The sequence below is a fragment of the Bos javanicus genome, chromosome 26 (genome assembly GCF_032452875.1).
Source record: "Bos javanicus breed banteng chromosome 26, ARS-OSU_banteng_1.0, whole genome shotgun sequence".
NCBI lineage: Eukaryota > Metazoa > Chordata > Mammalia > Artiodactyla > Bovidae > Bos > Bos javanicus.
The window spans coordinates 43873151-43894271 of record NC_083893.1 but is presented as its reverse complement, the minus strand read 5'-3'; the positions used below and the strand labels follow the sequence as shown (position 1 = coordinate 43894271).

Below are 21121 nucleotides of genomic sequence, written 5' to 3'. Positions count from 1 at the left end.
AAAGATACATCAATACAAAACTTCAAATCTAAAAAGAAAAGATAACATGGACAAAAAAAACAGAAGAATAACTGTGGGACAACTACCAAAGGTACAACGTGTAGCGTTACAGACAGGAAAGAGGGGGGAAAAGTAACAGGAAGAAATGCTCGAAACAGTAAGGACTGAGGATCTCACCAAATGACTGTCAGACACCACACCACAGGTTCAGGAAGCTCAGAGAAAACCACGAAGGAAAATCGCCAGAAAAACCACACGTAGGCATATCGTATTAAAACAACAGAAAATTAAAGAAAAAAGTCCTGAAAGAAGCCAGAGTATAAAAAACACCTACCTATAGAAAACTAAAAGAATTATAACCAACTTCTCAGAAACTATCCATAGAAGCAAGAAGAGAACAAAGTGAAATATTTTTTAAAATTGAGAGGAAAAAACCCCACCAACCTAGAATTCTATACCCTGTGAAATTATCCTTCAAAAGTAAATGAGAGGACTTCTCTGGTGACACAGTGGATAAGAATCCACCTGCCAATGCAGGAGACACAGGTTTGATCCCTGGTCGGGGAAGATCCCACATGCCACAGGGCAACTAAGCCTGTGCACCACAAGTACTGAGCCTGCGCTCCAGAGCCGCGTGCCACAACCCGAGGGCCCTGCTCCCAGAGCCCGTGCTCCACAATGAGAGAAGCCGCCACCACGAGAAGCGCCTGTGCTGCAGCCGAGAGGAGGCCCCTCTCGCCACAACTAGAGAAAGCCCGCGTGTAGCAACAAAGACCCAGGACAGTCAAAAATAAATCTTTTTTTTTTCAACTAAGATAGAAATACATCCTTTTTCAGACAAAAATGGAGGCAATTTGTTGCCAGAGACCTGCTTCATAAATATTCAAAGAAGTTCTTTTTTTTTTTTTTTACAATCTGCATTTTTTTAAGAACCTACTACCCATTAAGCAATGTCAAACTCTTATAACTGCATGAGGTAGAAAGAAGGAAAATAACACAGATCAGAAATTTTGAACTACATAAAGGTCTTGATCTGCATCAAAAAATAAATTGAAGATAAAACTTTTTCTTTTTTACTTTTAATTGACCTAACAGATATTAGTCTATTAAAATAATAGCAACAATACATTAAGTGTAAAACTTGATACATAGAGAGGCACAATACTAAGCTACAAATCCTATTTCTAAAATAACTGATTTTTCCCATTTATATTACTCTCACTTGGCTCTCTATTTGGATTGACATGTCGATCAAAGACAAGTACAATGTTCCATCTTGAGCACCTGAGTCAGTTCAAATCACAGGCACTCAACAGAAAAGCACAGCTACTACAACAAAAAAAATGGCCTATCTTGAAGTGATGGGGGAGGGGTTTAAATAAAATTACTTTCTCCATTCTCATTTAGATATTTTATACAATGTAAGAGAATGTCTCATCCCACTTGATTTGGATTTATAAGCAAAGGAAATCCTAGCCAAAAAAAAACTGATTTAAAAGAAGACTGCACAAGTGACATGCTGGCCTTCTCATTCTACCTTCTAATAGTAATAGCCATACGTAAGACCCCAGTCAACAAACTGGTCACAACTCAAAACAGTCAACATTTTAATGCTTATTCCGTAAGGTTAATATATTTGACCCACGTCACCGAAGCTCTGAATCTATTGGCAACACGTTCTCCCTCCCCATTTGACAGCCTTCTCCATCCTATCTCCACCTCAAGATACTGAAAAAGACCTCTGTGTGGTCACTATAACCCTTGCAGCTTCCTCCACCTTAACTGTAGACCATCAGGTGAAGACCCTGTATGGCAGGGATGGAAGAGGTGGTACCAAGAGAGACATTATTTTCAGAAGCCTGCTGATATGCTGGCTGAAATATCCTTTTAGAATTAAGGCCTCCATTGCTGAAAGATCTGCTGCAACAGCACTTACCGTGGCTGTACTCTTAAAGCCCAGGTCTTCCCCACTCTACCAGCCATCAAGCCCAAACCTCAGAGTATGGCACTCATCTGCTTTCACATTAAACTTTGAGACTTCAAGTGACTCAAAACTGGAATTTCAGTCCTAACATTAGTTACCACTGCTGAAATTTACAGTACACTTTCAACCTTACAACAAAGGCAGGATATTACCACCAGAGGAAAGACTCTAGGGTTGCCTGTTTTAAAGGACTTGCAAAATGGTAGATTTACCAAAATCCAGATCTAGCTTTCAGGCTGAGCACACCCAAAAAACAGATCCATCTTTCCAGGGCAGACACACATTAATCAAACCTACAAGGCAGACCTATAAAACCACAATACCCCAAATGACTATCATCCTCTTGGTGTGGGCAGGCCCACATAAACAACCAGAGCACGAGGATGCTGTCTGATGAGCACGCCACCCAATCCAGAGAGGTGAGACAGGACGGACACTTAATGGCATCAGGCTTACCTGGCCTGATGAGTCCACATCACAAAAGGAACGGTATTCCCCACAATACCAAATCAATCCACAGCAGTCTCCCTCCTCTAAAGGGCACAAAGTCCTCTCCACTGGACAAAGGCTAAATGACTAAACCATGAGATAACTGAGTCCATGTTGACTTTCTTAGATGTGGTAATGAGGATGTGATTGGGTAGTAGAATATCCTTGTTCTTAAAAGATACAGGATAAAACACTGAAGGAGAAAGCATCACGGTGTCTAAAACAAATTGTTTCTGCATTAATATATAGAGATGGAGCACATACAGAAAAATGTTAACCATCAACAACTGATCAAGCCAATGAAGGAGAGGCTGGGGTCCACCAGACTGATTTTAACTTTTCTGTGGATTTGAAAATTTGCAAAATTACAAAAATGTAGTCTTATGAGTATCTGTCTCAGGAAGAAAAATGTGTAATACACATAATATAATATCTTAAACTTGAACAAAATACAAAATAATAGCTACTTTAATATATGAGCAAAGACCTTCCTATATTTAATAAGACCACTACCACAAATTCAAATGTTTGTTTTAAAGCTTAGCAAAACATATAAAAACCACTGTGATGTTCAAAGTGTCTCAATGTCTAAAACCAAAGCTTCCCCCTCCCCCAGCTTCCATAAAAAGAAACAACAGACAAAAAGCATCCAACCACTGTAAGGATAGGTTTCAGCTAGTGCTCTCCTGGACTTCCAAAGGGAAGGATGCCAGCTCACCAATGTGAACAGTCGTGCAGGCTGTCATGCAGGGCTTTCCGAAGCACCGAGTCCTTGTCGTAAATGCCCCAGGTAGCTTGTAGTACTGAATCCAGTAAGCAGTCTCCTGCAGTCCGGTTCCAAAGTGCATACAGTCGACTGTCCAAACGTGTAGCCAATTCCAATGACCAGTTTATAATTGGAGATTCTTCTTCTAACTCTATGAGAAATTTAACATATTCATATAAAACATCAATAAAGGAAACTGAAGATGATTCAAATAAATGGAAAGATATCCCATGCTCTTAAGACTCGAAGAATTAATATTCTTAAAATGGCCACACTACCTAAAGCAACCTACAGATTTAAGGCAATTCCTATGAAATTACCCAAGACATCTTTCACAGAACTAGAATAAATAATCCTAAAATTTGTATGGAACCATAAAAGATCCAGAATTGCCAAGGCACTCCTGAGAAAAAAGAACAAAGCAAGGGCTTCCTTGGTGTCTCAGTGGTAAAGAATCTGCCTGTCAATGCAGCAGACATGGGTTCGATCCCTGATCTGGGAAGATCCCACATGCCATGGAGCAACTAAGTCCGTGCACCACAACTACTGAGTGTGTCTGTGCTCTGAAGCTCAGGAGCTACAACTACTGAGCCCAGGTGCCACAACCAGAGCCCATGCTCCACAACACGAGAGCCACCACCACAAGTCCACACACCACAACTACAGAGTAGCCTCTGCTCTCCACTAGAGAAAAGCCCGCACAGCCACGAAGACCCAGCACAGCCAAAAAATAAATAAAATTTTGAACAAAGAACAAAGTTGGAGGTCCAACCCTTCCAAACTTCAGATAAGACTATAAAGCTACAGTAATCAAAACAGCATGGTATTCAAAAAAAGACAAAAAAAAGACACACAACTCAGTGGAACAAAACAGCCCAGAAATAAACTCACACACCTATGGTCAATTAATCTTCAACAAAGGAGGTAAGAATATATAATGGGAAAAAAGCCTCTTCAACAAGCAGTGTTGGACAGCTTCATGTAAATCAATAAAGTTAAAACACATCTTCACACCAAATATAAAAATATGCTCAAAATGACTTAAAGATTTAAATACATGACATGACATCATGAAACTCCTAGAGAAGAACAAAGGCAAACATTCTCTGGCATAAACTGCACTAATATTTTCTTAGGTCAGTCTTCCAAGGCAATAGAAAAAAGCAAAATAAACAAATGGGACCTAATCAAACTTTAAAGCTTTTGCACAGCAAAGGACACCATAAACAAAAAGAGACGACAAAGTTCGGAAGGGAGAAAATATCTGCAAACAATGCAACCAAAAATGGGCTTAACTTCTAAAATATACAAACAGCTCTCAGGTAACATAACCACAGAAAAACCACCCAACCAAAAAATGGGCAAAAAGACCTAACCAGGCATTTCTCCAAAGACATACAGATGTCCAAAAGGCACATGAAAAGATGCTTAACAACGCTAATTATTAGAATTACGCAAATAAAAACCAATGAGATACCACCTCACATTGGTCAGACTGATAATCATTTAAAAGTATACAAATACAAATGCTGGAGAGGGTGTAGAGAAAAGAGAACAACCTCGTGCACTACTGGTGCAGCCAATATGGAAAACAGTATGGAGGTTCTTGAAAAAATTTAAAAATACAGAGCTGCCCATATGATTCAGCAATCCCACTCCTGGGCATATACCTGGACAAAACCGTAATTCAAATAAACAAGCACTCCTCCTATGTTCATGGCAACACTATTCATAATAACCAAGACATGGAAACAACCTAAATGTCCCTTGACAGATGAATAGATGAAAACATGTGGTGCACATACACAATGGAATACTACTCAGGCAGAAAAAAGAATGAGATAATGCCATTCGCAGCAACAGGGATGGCCTAGAGATTATCATACTAAGTGAAGTCGGAAAGACAAATACCATTTGATATCACTTAGAATGTGGAATGGAGAAGGCAATGGCACCCAACTCCAGTACTCTTGCCTGGAGAATCCTATGGACGGAGGAGCCTGGTGGGCTGCAGTCCATGGGGTTGCTAAGAGTCGGACACGACTGAGCGACTTCACTTTCACTTTTCACTTTCATGCATTGGAGAAGGAAATGGCAACCCACTCCAGTGTTCTTGCCTGGAGAGTCCCAGGGATGGGGGAGCCTGGTGGGCTGCCGTCTATGGGGTCGCACAGAGTCAGACACAACTGAAGCGACTTAGCAGTAGCAGAATGTGGAAGCTAAAATATGACATAAATGAAATTCTCCAGGAAACAAGATTCACAGACACAGAGAACAGACTTGTGGTGGCCAAGACTGGTGGGGGGATGGAGTGGAAGTTTGGGGTTAGCAGATGGAAACTAGTATATATGGAACAGATAAACAAGATCCTACTATATAGCATAGGGAACTATATTCAATTATCTTGTGACAAACCATAATGGAAAAGAATATAAAAAAGAACATATGTTGAAGTATAATAGAATCACTTCGCTATATAGCAGAAGAAATTAACAATATTGTAAATCAACTATACTTCAATATAAATAAAGACGCACGTAAGTAAATAAATGTAACATGTTCAGTTTCATTCTTTTGCAATTTAGAAATATTCTATTTGGAAGAAAGAAAGAAAGAAAGTGAAGTCACTCAGTCATGTCCAACTCTTTCCAACCCCATGGACTGTAGCCTACCAGGCTCCTCAGTCCATGGGATTTTCCAGGCAAGAATACTGGACTGGGTTGCCATTTCCTTCTCCAGGGGATCTTCCCGACCCAGGTATTGAATTCCCACATTTCAGGCAGACACTTTACCATCTGCGCCACCAGGGAAGCCCTTGGAAGAAAGAAATTATTCTCTAAAGTGTTAAAAAATGTACATGTAATATACTACTAACAGCTACAAATTTTGATCAATTGAAATATAAACTTGAATATCAACTGAAATATAAAATATTTTAAGTAATGGAAACATCTTGAGGCCCTAGAATAATTTATTTAATTTTTAAATTCTTTATAATTTATTTTCTTAAAATGTTTATTATGAAAAAATACTCATCCTAGAATAGGAAACACAAAACCAAGATTTTAAAACTTTTATACCTTTATTCACTCTACCACAGTTATGAGCTGTAAATGAGCTGTTTTAACAGCACAATACAATACTGTTCTTAAGGACTTTATACATTTTCAGTTTAAAGTACAAATAAAATATGATGACTATACACCAAACTACTCCAAAGCTTACAAAGCAGAGCAAAACGTTTATTGAAATCACTAAAAATTAAATTATACTCATTAGTTTCATGCTTACCTTTTTGAACATCTCTATCAAGCACCTCATCAAATAATTTTTCTTGGACTGTTGGAGGCAAGTCTTCAATATCTACAAAGAAAAACCTTATTTAAAAAGATCTTTAAATGCCTATAACTTAAAAAATTTGATGCCAATATCTAACAGTAACTTCCTCTAAAATAACTCCCTTTCCACGGAAGACTGTCAAGTACCGTCTTTTAAAAAACATCCATGTTATCTCATGAGTTGTGTATATGAGGTGCAGAATACTTCCTTTCTGTACTTCATTATCAAAACAGTGACCTATCTACAAATAGTAAGAAGAAAAGCATCTGAACCAGTAATAATAATCAGCTATTATCAAAAAGACAAGAGATAACAAATACTGCCAAGAACGCAGAGAAAGGGGAACCCGTGTGCACCACTGGTGGGAATGTAAACTGGAGAAGCCACTATGGAAAACGTTATGGAGGATCCTCAAAAACATAAAACTATCATATATGATCCAGCAATCTCACTTCTGGGTATACAGACAACAGAAATGACAAACCTGTATCCCCATGCTAGCTGCCCTGTTACTCAAAATAGCCAACATACGAAAACAACCAATGGGTGAAAAAATATAAAGTAGATGGGTTACTAAGCCATGAGAAAGACAGAATTGTGCCGTCTGCAACGTATAGAAGGGCCTTGGAGATGTTATGCTAAGTGAAATAAGTTCGACAGAAGACAACCAATACTGCTTGCCATCACTTATACACGGATCTTAAAAAAAAAGATGGGGAGAAACTGGCGAAAGTACAACTATAAGCCTTAAGATAAAGAAGGAGAGGACTTAATGTAAAGCATAGTGACGATAATCAGTAACACTGTATTGTACACTTGAAATTCTCTGAGAGAACAAAACATAAATGTTTTCACCCAAAATATAAATAGATAAATACAAGGTGAGATAATAAGTGTGTTAACTAACTAGACTGGGTGGGGGTGGGGGGATCCTTTCACAATTTATGTGTGAATCAAATCACCATGGAATTCTCTAGGCAGAATACTGGAGTGGGCAGGTCATCCCTTATCCAGGGGATCTTCCCAACCCAGGAATCAAACCCAGGTCTCCAGCATTGCAGGCTGATTCTTTACCAGCTAAGCCACAAGGGAAGCCCAAGAATACTGGAGTGGGTAGCCTATCCCTTCTCCAGCAGATCTTCCCAACCAGGAACCGCATTGCAGGTGGATTCTTTACCAACTGAGCTATCAAGGAAGCCCCAAATCACCATAATGTGTATCTTAAAATCTTACAATTTTCTATGTTAATGACAACTTAATATAGCTGAAATAAAAAGGGGGGGGGGGAGGACAGAAGAGCATCAGAAGTCTCTGATACTCAGGTTAAAATAACAACAGACAAATTTTGTCTGTTTTCTGCCGCCCCACCCCAGCCACGCTCAATCTCTGCTCAGAACTGTTTTTACAGACTTTAGAATCTACTTATAGAAGTCAATGAACCATTCCTTTTGGCACACAAATTTCTGTTTTTCTCACATTCCTGAAATTCTCTATGCTCTATTCGGTTCACTAATTGAGTACTCTAGAATAAAAAGCATGATTACCCTACATTTTTTTAAACTACAGAACTATTTTCAATTCAAAATAAAATCTAATCACTCAGTGTAATAAGTTTAAATATATAGAGAGTGCACTTGAAATGAAATTTGTCCAATTTTAAAACGCTTGTTGTAATTTCCTATCATTTTGTAAATACCTCTGCTCACATCTTAATATAAGCTTAAAACAGAAAGCTCAGAACACTCAAAACCAAAATTTAAGTTTTACTTAGAAACTCTAGATGTTCAGTGCATTTACTCAGTGTCAATTGAGAAAAACAACCTGGAAAACATTTCACTTGTCACGGAACTGGAAAATAAAAAGTTGCTTGACAAATACAGTAGAAATTAACATAATGAGTGAAGTAATGACACTTTCAAAAGAATACCAGTATCTTTGATGCAAATAATTTGTATCTACCCATCAAAAACCCATGTTCTGACCTTATCTCCTAATATCAAGTAACCAATAGTTATCTAATTTAGAAATAATAAACACATGTGAAAAGAAAAAGAAAAAAGCTGATTCATAACACTCTAAAATAAAAAGAGAAAAGGAAATGGATAAAACAGATTCTGAAAAATATCTGAGGCCCACAAAGTCAGTTATTACCAGCTGCTGTCTTCCTCTCAGCTCTATAGCATTAGTTTATAAATGGCCTATATACTGATTACTTTCCGTAAAACAGGACAGTCAAGTTGTATCTATAAGATAGCTACCATCTACTAATAGTGGCTATCTGTTTTCTAACAGAATCATTTTCATTCAGACACTGGAAGAATATAACAAAGTGGAAATTTGTTTTCACAAAGAGATTTGGAGTTACCTGCTGGCAATGTAAATGTTACAAGGTCAGTTAGGAAATAGCAAGCAAAGTCCCCCTTTCTCTGGTGAAGAGAGGCAGCGATCTCACGACGGATCTGCTCTGTCAGTTCAGGACACACCATTGCAGGAATACACTTTGCAGCTTGTTGAGACACCTTAAATACAAAAGAAACTTTCTTCTACATCTCATTCATCATCACTGGAAGCAGAAATCAACAGCATTAAAAAGAAATTACCAAAACTTTCCAGTAACTTAAGGTGTTTTTATTTTAAATATATGAGATATTGGTGTTATGTCCTCAACAGTATATGAGTATATATCAGTACAACTTTCCTGGGAAACAGTGATAAAAATGCTTTACCCTCTCAACTCAGTAATTCTACTTTTTAGTGGTGTTTATCCCAAGGAAATATACAAACAAGCATATAAAAATGTATGTAAGACAGAGCTATTCACAAAAGTTCATTACAGGAGAGGGAATGAGTACAGAAAGCAAAGTAAGAATAACCATCAGGCCCCTAATAAAAACATTCTTAAGCAGGGAATTCCAGCTCACAGAGAAAGAGGAAAGTAGAAGCAGGATCTTAGTTCTCCAACCAGGGATCAAACCCACACTGCTTGCAGGGGAAGTATCTTAACCACTGGACCACCAGGGAAGTCCCTATAATTTTGTATTTTTTAAAAAGCATCTGATTTCCCCAAGTGTAGAGCAGACAACAAAGCTCTGAAGTAGTACAACTCAACAGGAATGAAACCTGAGCAAGAACTTTCCTGTCCTTTTAAAATGATGAACAACAACAAAGGATGAAAAGGCATTATCTTACATTTAAGTTGTATTCCTCCGTGGAGCTCAAGAAATCTACACACAGATAATCCGGAAACCCAAGGTGAGTATCCATCTACTTGAGAGGAAATGAGTCTGCTGTGACCCTCCACTCTGTCACTACAGCTGCAGCCACTAACCTGGGCAACCTTCATGAACAGACTTCTAGTAACAAGCAGGGCTTGGAGCAGCAGATCTTCCAATAAAGCCACACACAAAGTTTTATGATACTGTCATCTACATAACGTACGTGGACACACTTAATTGTACTTACTACTGAGGTAAGTGATGGAGAAGGCAATGGCGCCCCACTCCAGTACTCTTGCCTGGAAAATCCCATGGATGGAGGAGCCTGGTAGGCTGCAGTCCATGGGGTCGCTAAGAGTCGGACACGACTGAGCGACTTCCCTTTCACTTTTCACCTTCATGCATTGGAGAAGGAAATGGCAACCCACTCCAGTGTTCTTGCCTGGAGAATCCGAGGGATGGGGGAGCCTGGTGGGCTTCTGTCTATGGGGTCGCAGATTCGGACACGACTGAAGCGACTTAGCAGCAGCAGCAGCAGCAGCAAGTGAACAGTTTCAAACACCCTGTATACCCATGACGACCATCAGACATCCCCTTCTGAAAACACCTGCATGAAAATTCAGTTCTAAACATTACTGGCCAGGATTAACACTGACGGTGAAGTTGTCACCACACCTGAACTCCACGAGCCCAACCTAAGCAACAAACTGTGGAAAAATAGTAAATATTTTCAGAATATAACTATTTCTCAAGTAACAGCATTAAAATGGATCTCAAAAGTAAACTCAAAAATAGCTTTTTCAAAACTGTTAACCCTCAGCCCCTTTGCAAAATCCTGGGGAGATTTTGAACACTGAACACCTCAAAAGAAACCTTAGAGCTAGTGACTGACTGCTAAACCTCTCCTCCTGCCACCATCCTTAAGCACTTGCCCCTGAAGCCTGCCCCTTATCTCCTAGCCTCTTCAGCCTCATGACTCTCCATCAGCTCCTTAGCCTACTAGCTAATTAGGGCCCGTGAACTTGGGAAGGGTCCATGAACCAGAACAGGAAGTTCAATTAAATTTAAATCCTTCATTTTACCTGCCTACATTTAAAATGCATGTTCTTATACATCACAAATTTAATATTCTGACAACTACATATTTCAATGTAACTGATTTCCTTTGCAAACCTATTTTCTATTTTATATATTTAAAAACAACAGTTTGAAAAGCAGTCCGTTTATTCCACCAGACTACAAGCAGGGCTCATGGTTTAAAATCCAATTAAGTAAGCCCCAAGCCCCAGACACACATTCCCAAAATGTAACGCTCTCCTGTTCTCATCCCCAAAGGCCCTGGCTGGCTCTGTGCCCTGTCTGCAGACACAGCCCTCAGCCCAGACTCATGCTCTCCCCATCCCAGTCTCCCTACTGGCCCCTTCGATTCTGTCCTGTGGAGTACCCACACCACAGAGACGAAATTCCACCACCGATTCTGTTCTTTCCCTAGAACAAGCGTCCTCTCCACCTCCCCCACGGTGTGTGCCAGGGCTGGTCCATGTGTACCACAGAACACGGCGGAAATGATGGAGTATCACTTCCTACATTAGGCTACACAGAAAAGACACTGTGGTTTCCACCTCACTCACTCACTCTCTCTCTCCCTCTCTCTTCCTCACACTCTCTCGGCTCACTTGCTCAAGGAGAGACCAGCCAGCACATGACACGCAGCCCTACGGACAGGCCCACAGGACAAGAATCTGAAGCCTCCTGCCAACACCACGTTGAGTGTACTTAGAACCACAGCCTCTAGCCCCAGTTGAGCCTCTTGACAACAGTAGCCCTGGCAATCTGGAACCTCAGAGGAGACCTTGAGCCAAAATCATTCAGCTAAGCTACTCCTGGATTCCTTACTCTCAGAAACTGTGATAACAAGTGTTTGTTGTCGTAAGCTGCTAAGTTTTGAGGGGATTTGTTACCCAGCTGTAAATAAATACAATGAGGTTCTACTGTCTTCCACACTGTTAGTCCTCAGAATGCTCTTAGGAGGCTGATGGCTTACACCAGTCCCTCCAGAATCTTCTCAGAGACCTCTACCAGCCGGAGGGGAACCTGCTGCTGCTGCTGCTTATTTGCTAAGTTGTGTCCAATTCTTTGCGACCCCATAGACTGTAGCCCACCAGGCTCCTCTGTCCATGGGATTCCTCAGGCAAGAATACTGGAGTGGGTTGCCATTCCCTTCTCCAGGGGATCTTCCCGACCCAGGGCTCAAATCCACGTTTCCTGCATTGGCAGGCGGACTCTTTACCAATGAGCCACCTGGGAAGCACACCACTAAAGACTTGCATCTTGGTTCACAGCTGCCTGCTCCTTCTTGTCTCCAGCCACCACCAGCAACTATGACTCCACACGCCGTCCTGTCTGATACACAACTGGGTGTCACAACACAAGTGCAGCCAGACCTCACGACACTACAGAGACCACCTCGAACTGCCCCGTCCCACGCTGCAGAACACCAGTCTCTCCAATCACAGAGCCGCCTTCCAAACAGTCCCCTTCTCCCTTATCCTCTGTAGTGTGTCAGTCACTAAGTCGTGTCCGACCATTTGCGACCCCACGGACTGTAGCCCGCCAGGCTCCTCTGTCCATGGGATTCTCCAGGCGAGAATACTGGAGTGGGTTGCCATTCCCTTCTCCAGGGAGTCTTCCCAACCTGGGGATCGAACTCAGGTCTCCTGCATTAAAGGCAGATTCTTCACCATCTGAGCCGCCAGGGAAGCCCTGTCTTCAGTAAGCCTTCCCTGTGCTTTCAGCATGACTGTTTCTCAAGCCCTACCTTGCCCCTGGTTTAACTGCACTCTTAGCAAACTAAAAACAATGGCAAGCCATCTCAATCATGCTCCTACCTAACATTCATATTTCTTAACCACTCCTCCCACTTTATGCTTTGTGCATAAATGTTTCCAGATACTGGAGAGTTCAAATATGCAAACAAGCATACACAGAAGGAGTATACTGACCATAATGGATTTGAATCCACAACTAATCAAACACTGCACTTTTACCCTATTTCTTAAAAAAAAAAAAATTACCTGGATGACACAGTCATATCCTAATTAATTCACTCCAACCTCTGTTACTTGTAGCATCTACCATGTTATCTAATCTAGAAACCCGGACACCACTGTGACCCCACCACCACTTCTCCCCACAGCCAGTCCATCCACTTAACTCTGCTGGCGTCTTCAGCATCTCTCTCAGACCAGCCACTGCCACGGCTGTCCCAGCGGGATTTCTGCCAGCGTCACTACAGTGTCCTAACCAGGCTCGCCCCTAAGTCCAGCAGCCAACACGCTGATCTTCTCACTCCCCTGTCCCTCCACCTAACCCTTTTCAGAGCCTTTAACTGCCCTCAGAATCATCTTCCAGTTCTTTGGCCTAGAAGATCCTTCACACTGCATCCCCTACTTGTCTCTCTCACTTCCCATCCGCCATATAACCACGCTGAGCTACCCACCAGCTCCGAATTCACCACAAACACCACCACCCCTGCCTCTGAACAGCTTCCTCAATGCCGTTCTCATCTCCACCTATTTTGAAGCTAACTCATCCTACTCCTTCAGATCTCAGCTAAAACATGACCTGCTGCGGGTAAGAAGGTAAGGAAGGTACCACAAAACACTTTCTCAAGTACTCCCCACAGCACCTGGCACTTACATCTATGAAACTGCACGCTATACAGAATCACTGTAACTGGAGATTCACTGAAGCAGGAGCCAATGTCTTCACCATTGCACCCCTTTATGCCCAGTGCCTTCAACATGGTGGGTACTCGGTAAATATTTGTTAGCTGAATGAATGACTAATGCATTTCGGTTTTTTAAAAATCAAACATATGACTCAATCATTGTGGCAAAATGTCCTATTTTAAAAAACACATATCCCTTCTGTTGAAGTGTCTTAATTTGAAATGTCATTTTTAAAAGAGGACTGATCAAATCTAAAACATTTAAGAACTGAGAAATATTAAAACATCAAAAATGAAAACTAAAGAACACATTTCCTTCATATAAAAGAATATTTAATCAGAATGCCACACTCACCTCTGTAAGCAATATTGCTAGCATATCCTGCCTCTGAAAACGGATAGCCAGATGTACCAGAGTATAGCCAACATCGAAAGCAGAAGGGCGATTCAGCAAGCGAACTTCATCTGCAGTGAGCTGGCGGGCAATGTCCCCTCCCGACGATTTGTAAGCTTCAATAGCAGCTAAATCACCTTCTACAACACCTAAAACAAGCATCAGGACAGAAAATAAGTTTAATTCTATTTTTCTTCAAAAAGCACAAACCTGTAGCAGTCACTCAAAACTCTGATTCTCTGTGCTTCCTGGATCCCAGGGCATCATTCAAATGTCCTAGAGAATACAAAGGAAATGACAGTGTATTCCTTTCCCTTTCATTTCCTTCCAGAACTAGAACTGCCTAGCTGGGCACTTACCATCCCGTTAGTACTGGCTCCATGCTCTGGTAAAGTTTAGAGAAATTATTAGAATATATTAAGAGGATCAAAGATCAACCATCTAGTGTGAAGACATTAAAGCCCCTGTTTTCTCGTCCTGGTTCTGCAGAAACCAAGGAGACAAGGATGTGCTTGCTGCTGCTGTTGGGCAAGTTCTGCCCTTTATTCTGCCCCCCTCCCCTTTTATGGCTGTGCTGAGTGGCTTTGCAGGACCTTAGTTCCCCTCCAGGGATCAAACCCTGGTCCATGGCAGTAAAAGCACCAAATCCTAACCACTGGACTACTAGGGGTATCCCTATGCTGCATTTTTAAAGTTGAATCAAAGTAAATGCTGAGCCTTCCTTCCACATTGCTGTTAACTAGGAGACAATTAAGAGCAGTTAAAATAAATGTTTAATGTAAGTAAAAGTTAGCAATACTTTGATTTCAGAATTTCTCACAGTCAAGTCTTCCTTATACCAATTAAGAATTATTAAATTATTAATACAGTAAAACTTGAGCTAGATAATTTTGAATAGAAATATGCTAAAACAAAATGCGATAAACCAGTTGGGGGTAGAGGTACAAAACAAGTTTCCAATTTTCCCAAATCCATAAAGAACTTTCTGTTGCCATTAAACTATGTTATTATTCTTAACACAAATTAATGTCAGGTAATAACAGAAATCTTATTTAGTAAGTACAGTATATCTATGAGTAATAAGCAAATAACCTTGGCAAAAAAATGAAGGTGCAGGTTAGCTTCACATTTACCACAAATAGTGGTACACACATACACACACCCCAAGACTGCAGGACTAAATAACTGTTTCCTAAATTACTTCAAGAAAAATTTGTTACATAAAATGCTACTACTAGCTAAAAATATTCCTTAGTATACTTGCATTTTAAACTGCTATCTTGAATTAGGAATTAGATAAATAAGACTTGTTCCTTAAAGTGTAATAGACTGGTTCAATGCAACAATCTCCCCCATTATTAAAAATAACAAAGCTTTAAAATGATAATTCCCACATTCACTGAATGCCCATGACACACAGAGCAATATGCCAGGCAATGTGAGAAATGTAAAAGCATGATTCCTATACTCAAAACAGCCCTTCAGCATAGTTGTGAGTCATAAAAAGCCAGCTTCAAAGTTTTCCAACTCTGGGATCAAAGATCCGTTCTGCAAAAATAGATCCTCTGCCCAGAAAGATGACCCCGAACCCCTGAAACACAACATTTTTCAGGTTAAGAACCCATGGTTTCAAATGATAACACGTTCCTAGGTAAATTTTTATTTCACAGCAATATAGGTTAATACATTCCTCAACATAAACACCTAAGGACAGCTGTAGCCCCCGCTCCAATACATAAAGGACTTCAACAAAACCTTATGAGGCACAGCGCCTTGGAGACGTCATCAGGGCTGAAAGGTAATATAGCTGGCATGAGATAAAAGGAGGTGGACTTCTCAAAAGACCAAGCCTGGAGGTCAGACACAGAAATCTAAAATCTACCTGTTTTAATGAACAGATGAGAATAATCTAGTAGTGTTCATAACATTTTGAATAATTTAATGCTTTTTTTTTAAACTAAACATGCCCTGTTCCATTTCTTTTCAGGTATACACTACTTCCTTACGAAGGCAACAACTTTTCACTTCGCCTCTAGCAAAGCTGTTCACTACTCCTAGGTGCAGTATTGCTGTACCTTTCACAGTTTTTAGCTTCAACCTAAAATTATATGCATCTATAAAATTTTGTGTGATATAAAAAATGTTCTAAGCACTTTCAGAAGCAACAAAGGGACCAAAAAGTTCTGATCAATTTACCTGAAAAAAGAGAAATACCTACACAGTACATGTATATGCATGAGAGACAGTGTGTGTATACATATGCACACATATTTTTTTGTTTCCCAAAGATGAGGTAATCTAAAAGTAAATGCCAACCAACTATGCTTTTTGGTTGGAGAAGAGATCTTCTAAACTGCTGTCTTCGCTATTTTAATTCATCACACAGCTGATGTCTGGAAGGATCTCACCTCAGAAATACATGCTCAAGAATTCATTTCCTCTCTAATGTTTCTGAAGGATTTCTGTAACTAGAAACTAATTAGCCAGTCATAGGTGGGGAGGAGTACAGACCAAACACCACAGCAAACTCAGCAGCTGTGCTTTGGAATTGTGACTTACAGTCTGCCTTCAAACTTAGTGTATTTTACCAAAAACAGGACTTCAAATGATGAACTGCATGGTATGTGAATTACATCTCAATAAAGCGGACATATGTACATAGAAACTGATTTCTATTTGGCCTAATCCAAGATCTCAAAAACAATTACTTCCCCTGACCACAAGCTCCGCATTAAACTGCAAATGGGAAATGCTGCTGCCCTTAGCCTGGAATATACACAGGAGGGCAGAAAATGAAGGTCAACAGAGATCTTGTTCTCTATTCTTCACAGCATAAAATAAATCTCCAAACCTTCCAGAACACGAAAAACACAAATTCAACTACAGATTCAACTACAAAATAACATTTAAAAGAAAAATACTTCATTCTCTAATATTTTAGGAATACATAATTCCATTCTTTTCATTAACCACAATTAACAGCTCATAGTTTCAGTTACTGGTGGGTGAATTCCGGGCTACAAAAGATCAGTAAACTTATTACAAATCAAATTTCACGAGAATGTCAATGAACTGCCCAAATGTTTGTTGTATATCACTTACACACTGCTCAAGAGGAGCTAGTGATTACAGTTTCTTCATAGATGGGTTTTCATTGTAAACACGGTGTCTAAAGGATCTGGCCTATACTGAGATAATTTAAGTTTTAGCTACACATGTTTTCTTAAGGAGAAAAAAGCATCAGATTATATGCAAAGCAACTAAGAAAATGTCTTTGAGTCCTTCACATAACATTTTTACCACCTTTTAACATTAGGGGATAAAAGGAAAGCAGGAAGAAAGTAAAAGAAGTGGTAAGTAGGAAAATACAGTAAATAAATCTAAGTGGTAAAACCTCACTTAATGCAACAAAGACCATGAAAAAATTGGAAAGTTCCAGCAGAATAGAAATAGGTAACGTATACAAGCTTTCTAGGTTACTGACATCTCAGAATAACTCCAACAGTCAACGGAAGCTTCTCTGTAATATGTTGGTCTGAAAATTTAACATATATTACACGCTCTGTCCCCTCCTACTCCAAGTGAAAGTCAAAGCCTTAGTCACTCAGTCGTGTCTGACTCTGCGACATCATGGACTGTAGCCCACCAGGCTTCTCTCTCCATAAAATTCTCCAGGCAAGAACACTGGAGTGGGTAGTCATTCCCTCCTCCAGATCTTTCCAACCCAGGGACTGAACCCAGGTCTCCTGCACTGCAAGCAGATTCTTTACCTTCTGAGCCACCAGGGAAGCCCATGTTATGAAAACCAATTAAAAAGACAGCCGAAGGCACTCTGAGAAGATAAACTTTATAAAACTAACAGGCCATATCATTACGCATTCAAAATTGACTGAAACACACAACTAGCTAAGTGGTGGTACATAGTTACTGATAAAGCTAAAATACTTTTAAAAACATAGGGACCTTAGAATAAGTGAAGTGAAAAAGAAGAAGAAGAAGAAAAAAAAAAAACTCATACTGTTCCGTAAGGTGGGCCAGGAGTAGAATTTAACATATTCTGAAGTCACAGGTCACAACTCACAGAGGACTTCACAGCTACTATGGAACTCCGTTGGTTAGAATATGGAGCTGGCTCATAGATATTTAGAAAACAGACTTATTTTTTCCCCCATATATGGCACAGTTTTCAAAGTTTTGCCTTGTTTCTTTTGACATAAAATCATAATGGTAACTAACTTTGAAAAGAATGCCAAATGGTAAAAAAAAAGCCAGGACTTACCTGAGCCCACATGGGCCAGCTCAACACTACCCTGGAGTTCTATGGTAGCTGTGACATCACAGCATGCTTTATGCTGTGGGGTCAGGGTGGACTTGGAGTCAGCTGGCACAATTTCAGGAGCCCTTAAAGAGAAAAGTTAGTTTTAAGTGGTAATGTTCAGAATGCCCTTTACTCTGGTCAGTAGAAAGATGCAGATGTCGGTGGCTACAATGTCTGGACAGTTTTCCTCTACTCGGAGCCTAATTCCCTTAACTGTCTTTGCATACTAAAAAGGAAACTTGATCACCCAGTTCTTCAGACTCCTAACCATTTGGCTACAGTTCAAAGATGAACTTAAGACAGACACAGCCATCGCTCTCAATAACTCAAATAGAAGCTGTTTTTTAAATTAAATGACCTCAATATTTTTAGGTGTATCTTAAGTACATGCAAGCTCATGGCAATCCCAAAAACAGTTTGAGGAGACCAAACAAATCACCTTCTAAGATGCATTTTTCACATAATAATCAATGGCAACAAGTCAAAATCTATCGTTTCTATTTATAGAATAGTGCAAATAAACAATACCTTTTCAAAAAACCAAGATCTGAAAATTATATATTGGAAACAAATTCTTAATTGAGTCTACACTTTATCAAGATGAGCTTCTATTCAATTCATTCAATAAACTTACTTCATTATGAAAAGATCCTCTCTATTTATTTCTGTCTGCGTCGTGTGGCCTGTGGGCTCCATTTCCCAACCAAGGACTGAACCCAGGCCACAGCAGTGAAGGCTGAGAATCCTAACCACTAACCAGGGAACTCCCAGAAACATTCTCTTTAGAAAAATGAATTCGAATGATAGGGAAGTCAAAATAATAATCTAAGGAACACCTTTAAATGTTCTATTATTAATCACGTCAAGTGATGATAAATGCAGTTTACACTTCCAAGCTCTTACCCTCTTACATCTTTGATGACTGTTAACTGCCATGGAAATATAAATCGCCACAGTCACCAAAAAAATTACCTGAATTGACAGACACCTACATAAGAAAGAAGATCTTGCCATGCAAGAAGAATTACTGCTAAAAGCACAATGGAAGGGTAGAAAGGAACATGTCACAAAGTTATTTTGGGAAGGCGATCAGAGATGAGGACCAACTTTAATGGGTTAAAGATGAATGTGAGTTCAAATTAGAATGGTTACTTAAAATGTTGTCAAAAAGTCAACTGAAGGGATATTAAAGTTTTTCAAGAAAAAATTTCATCTGCTCTACTGTCAAGCTATCCTGGACAAATTTAAAACTAATCATTAGATGTTTAAAGTTATACCATTTTAGATCAGCCTTCTAAGAGGAACTGAATTAGACTAAGTCTGCTGCTGCTGCTGCCGCCAAGTCGCTTCAGTCGTGTCCGACCCCACAGACGGCAGCCCACCAGGCTCCCCCGTCCCTGGGATTCTCCAGGCAAGAACACTGGAGTGGGCTGCCATTTCCTTCTCCAATGCATGAAAGTGAAGAGACTTAAGTCTAGCTACTCTCTTTTACAAGTGAGAAAATTAGAGGGTACATAAGCATTTTAAAAGGGGCAGACAGATAAAAAGAAAACCTCTCACGGCATAACTTTATACTTTTTAGATTATGTCCACATAACTCTTCTTCTAGCCAAAATATTGACAGAATTAAGAGAATCATCAGATTGGAAAAGATATTAGTTCACCCTGATAAGGTCCTCAGAAAGAAGCACAAAACAAGGAAGTTGCTATTATTTGCTACTGCAAGAGAAGGTTCCACAGCTTCAGTAAACACTCAGGGCCCCACAACAATCCACAGAAAAATCCACATAAAACTGAGCGGTACATTTTCCCCCAAAGTTTCAAGCCCGTATGTCCAACAACTCATTAGACATCTTCACTATAGTATGCCTAAAACAGAACTTCGTGTCTTCGATGTCTCGGAAAAATGATACCGATAGCCAACCCAACTGTCCAAGCCAAAAACCCGAGTATCTTTCTTAATTCTCACCTCAACTCCAATATCAATTCTTTCCAGTTTTATCCATCCTACCTTTGTAAAGTCTCTCTCAAATATATCCCCCTTATTCCATCCACCACTGTCTCGACCTCAGGTCGAGGCTGCACCCTTTCTTATCTGTACTGCCTTAATTTCCTTCTATATGATCTGCCTGCTCCAGTGCTGCCCCTCCCAATCTAGTCTCTAGACACTGACTGGAATGAGCTTCCCGACCACACATGAGATGAAGGCAGCTCCTTCCAAATGTCTACCACTGCCCTTACACTAGGAGCTAAAGTCTTTAACCAGACTAAAGGCCTTGAAAGGTCCAGCATTACCCCGCAGCCCTCTCTCTCACGGCTCCCATTCTACACTCCAACCTGCAGACTAGAACTGAATGCATGGGCCGTGCTCTCTAGCCTCTGGGGTCTCAACGAAAGCAATTCCCTCTGACAGAAACACTCTTTCCCCTCTTCTAAGGTTCTGGCTTAGACGTCATCTCTTCCTGAAAGTCCTCTCCAAATCTTCCAATGAGATTAGGGTACACACTGCTCTAGCCTCCTCTGTTTCCTCTCCTGAAATTATCACACTGCACTGACCAGACCACAAACTTACTGAGAGCCCTGACTTCTGAGTGCTTGGGAGTACACTCAATGATCGTCTGAATGTGTACATGAATGGACAAAGAAAAGGTGAAAATTAAGACAAGTCTGAAAAGCAATGGGAGGGTGGAACAGGTTGGACATTTACCTTTGAGATTTTAAGATACCTAATAAAGCCATAATTGTTTAAGCAGAAGTGCAATACTGATATTAAAAACAAAAATCAAAATAAAGAGCCTCAAAACAAATGAAGCAGAACTATTTTATGTAAGATAGAACCACCCAAATCAAAGGAGAATTTAATAAGTCAAAATGGAAATTACTTGG

The 21121-nt window shown here is 40.1% G+C and overlaps 1 protein-coding gene across 4 annotated transcripts in view; it reads right to left on the bottom strand.

Moving 5' to 3' along the window:
- Nucleotides 1-21121, bottom strand: part of ZRANB1 (zinc finger RANBP2-type containing 1) — a 75262-nt gene that overhangs the window by 8782 nt on the left and 45359 nt on the right. For all 4 annotated transcript variants that reach the window (XM_061403834.1, XM_061403831.1, XM_061403832.1 and 1 more), the window contains 4 exons: nt 13879-14066; nt 8944-9097; nt 6531-6602; nt 3192-3390 (listed from right to left, as the gene is read on the bottom strand). In XM_061403834.1, the coding sequence (XP_061259818.1) occupies nt 3192-3390; nt 6531-6602; nt 8944-9097; nt 13879-14066 (613 nt within the window). The remainder of the gene's footprint in view (nt 1-3191; nt 3391-6530; nt 6603-8943; nt 9098-13878; nt 14067-21121) is intronic.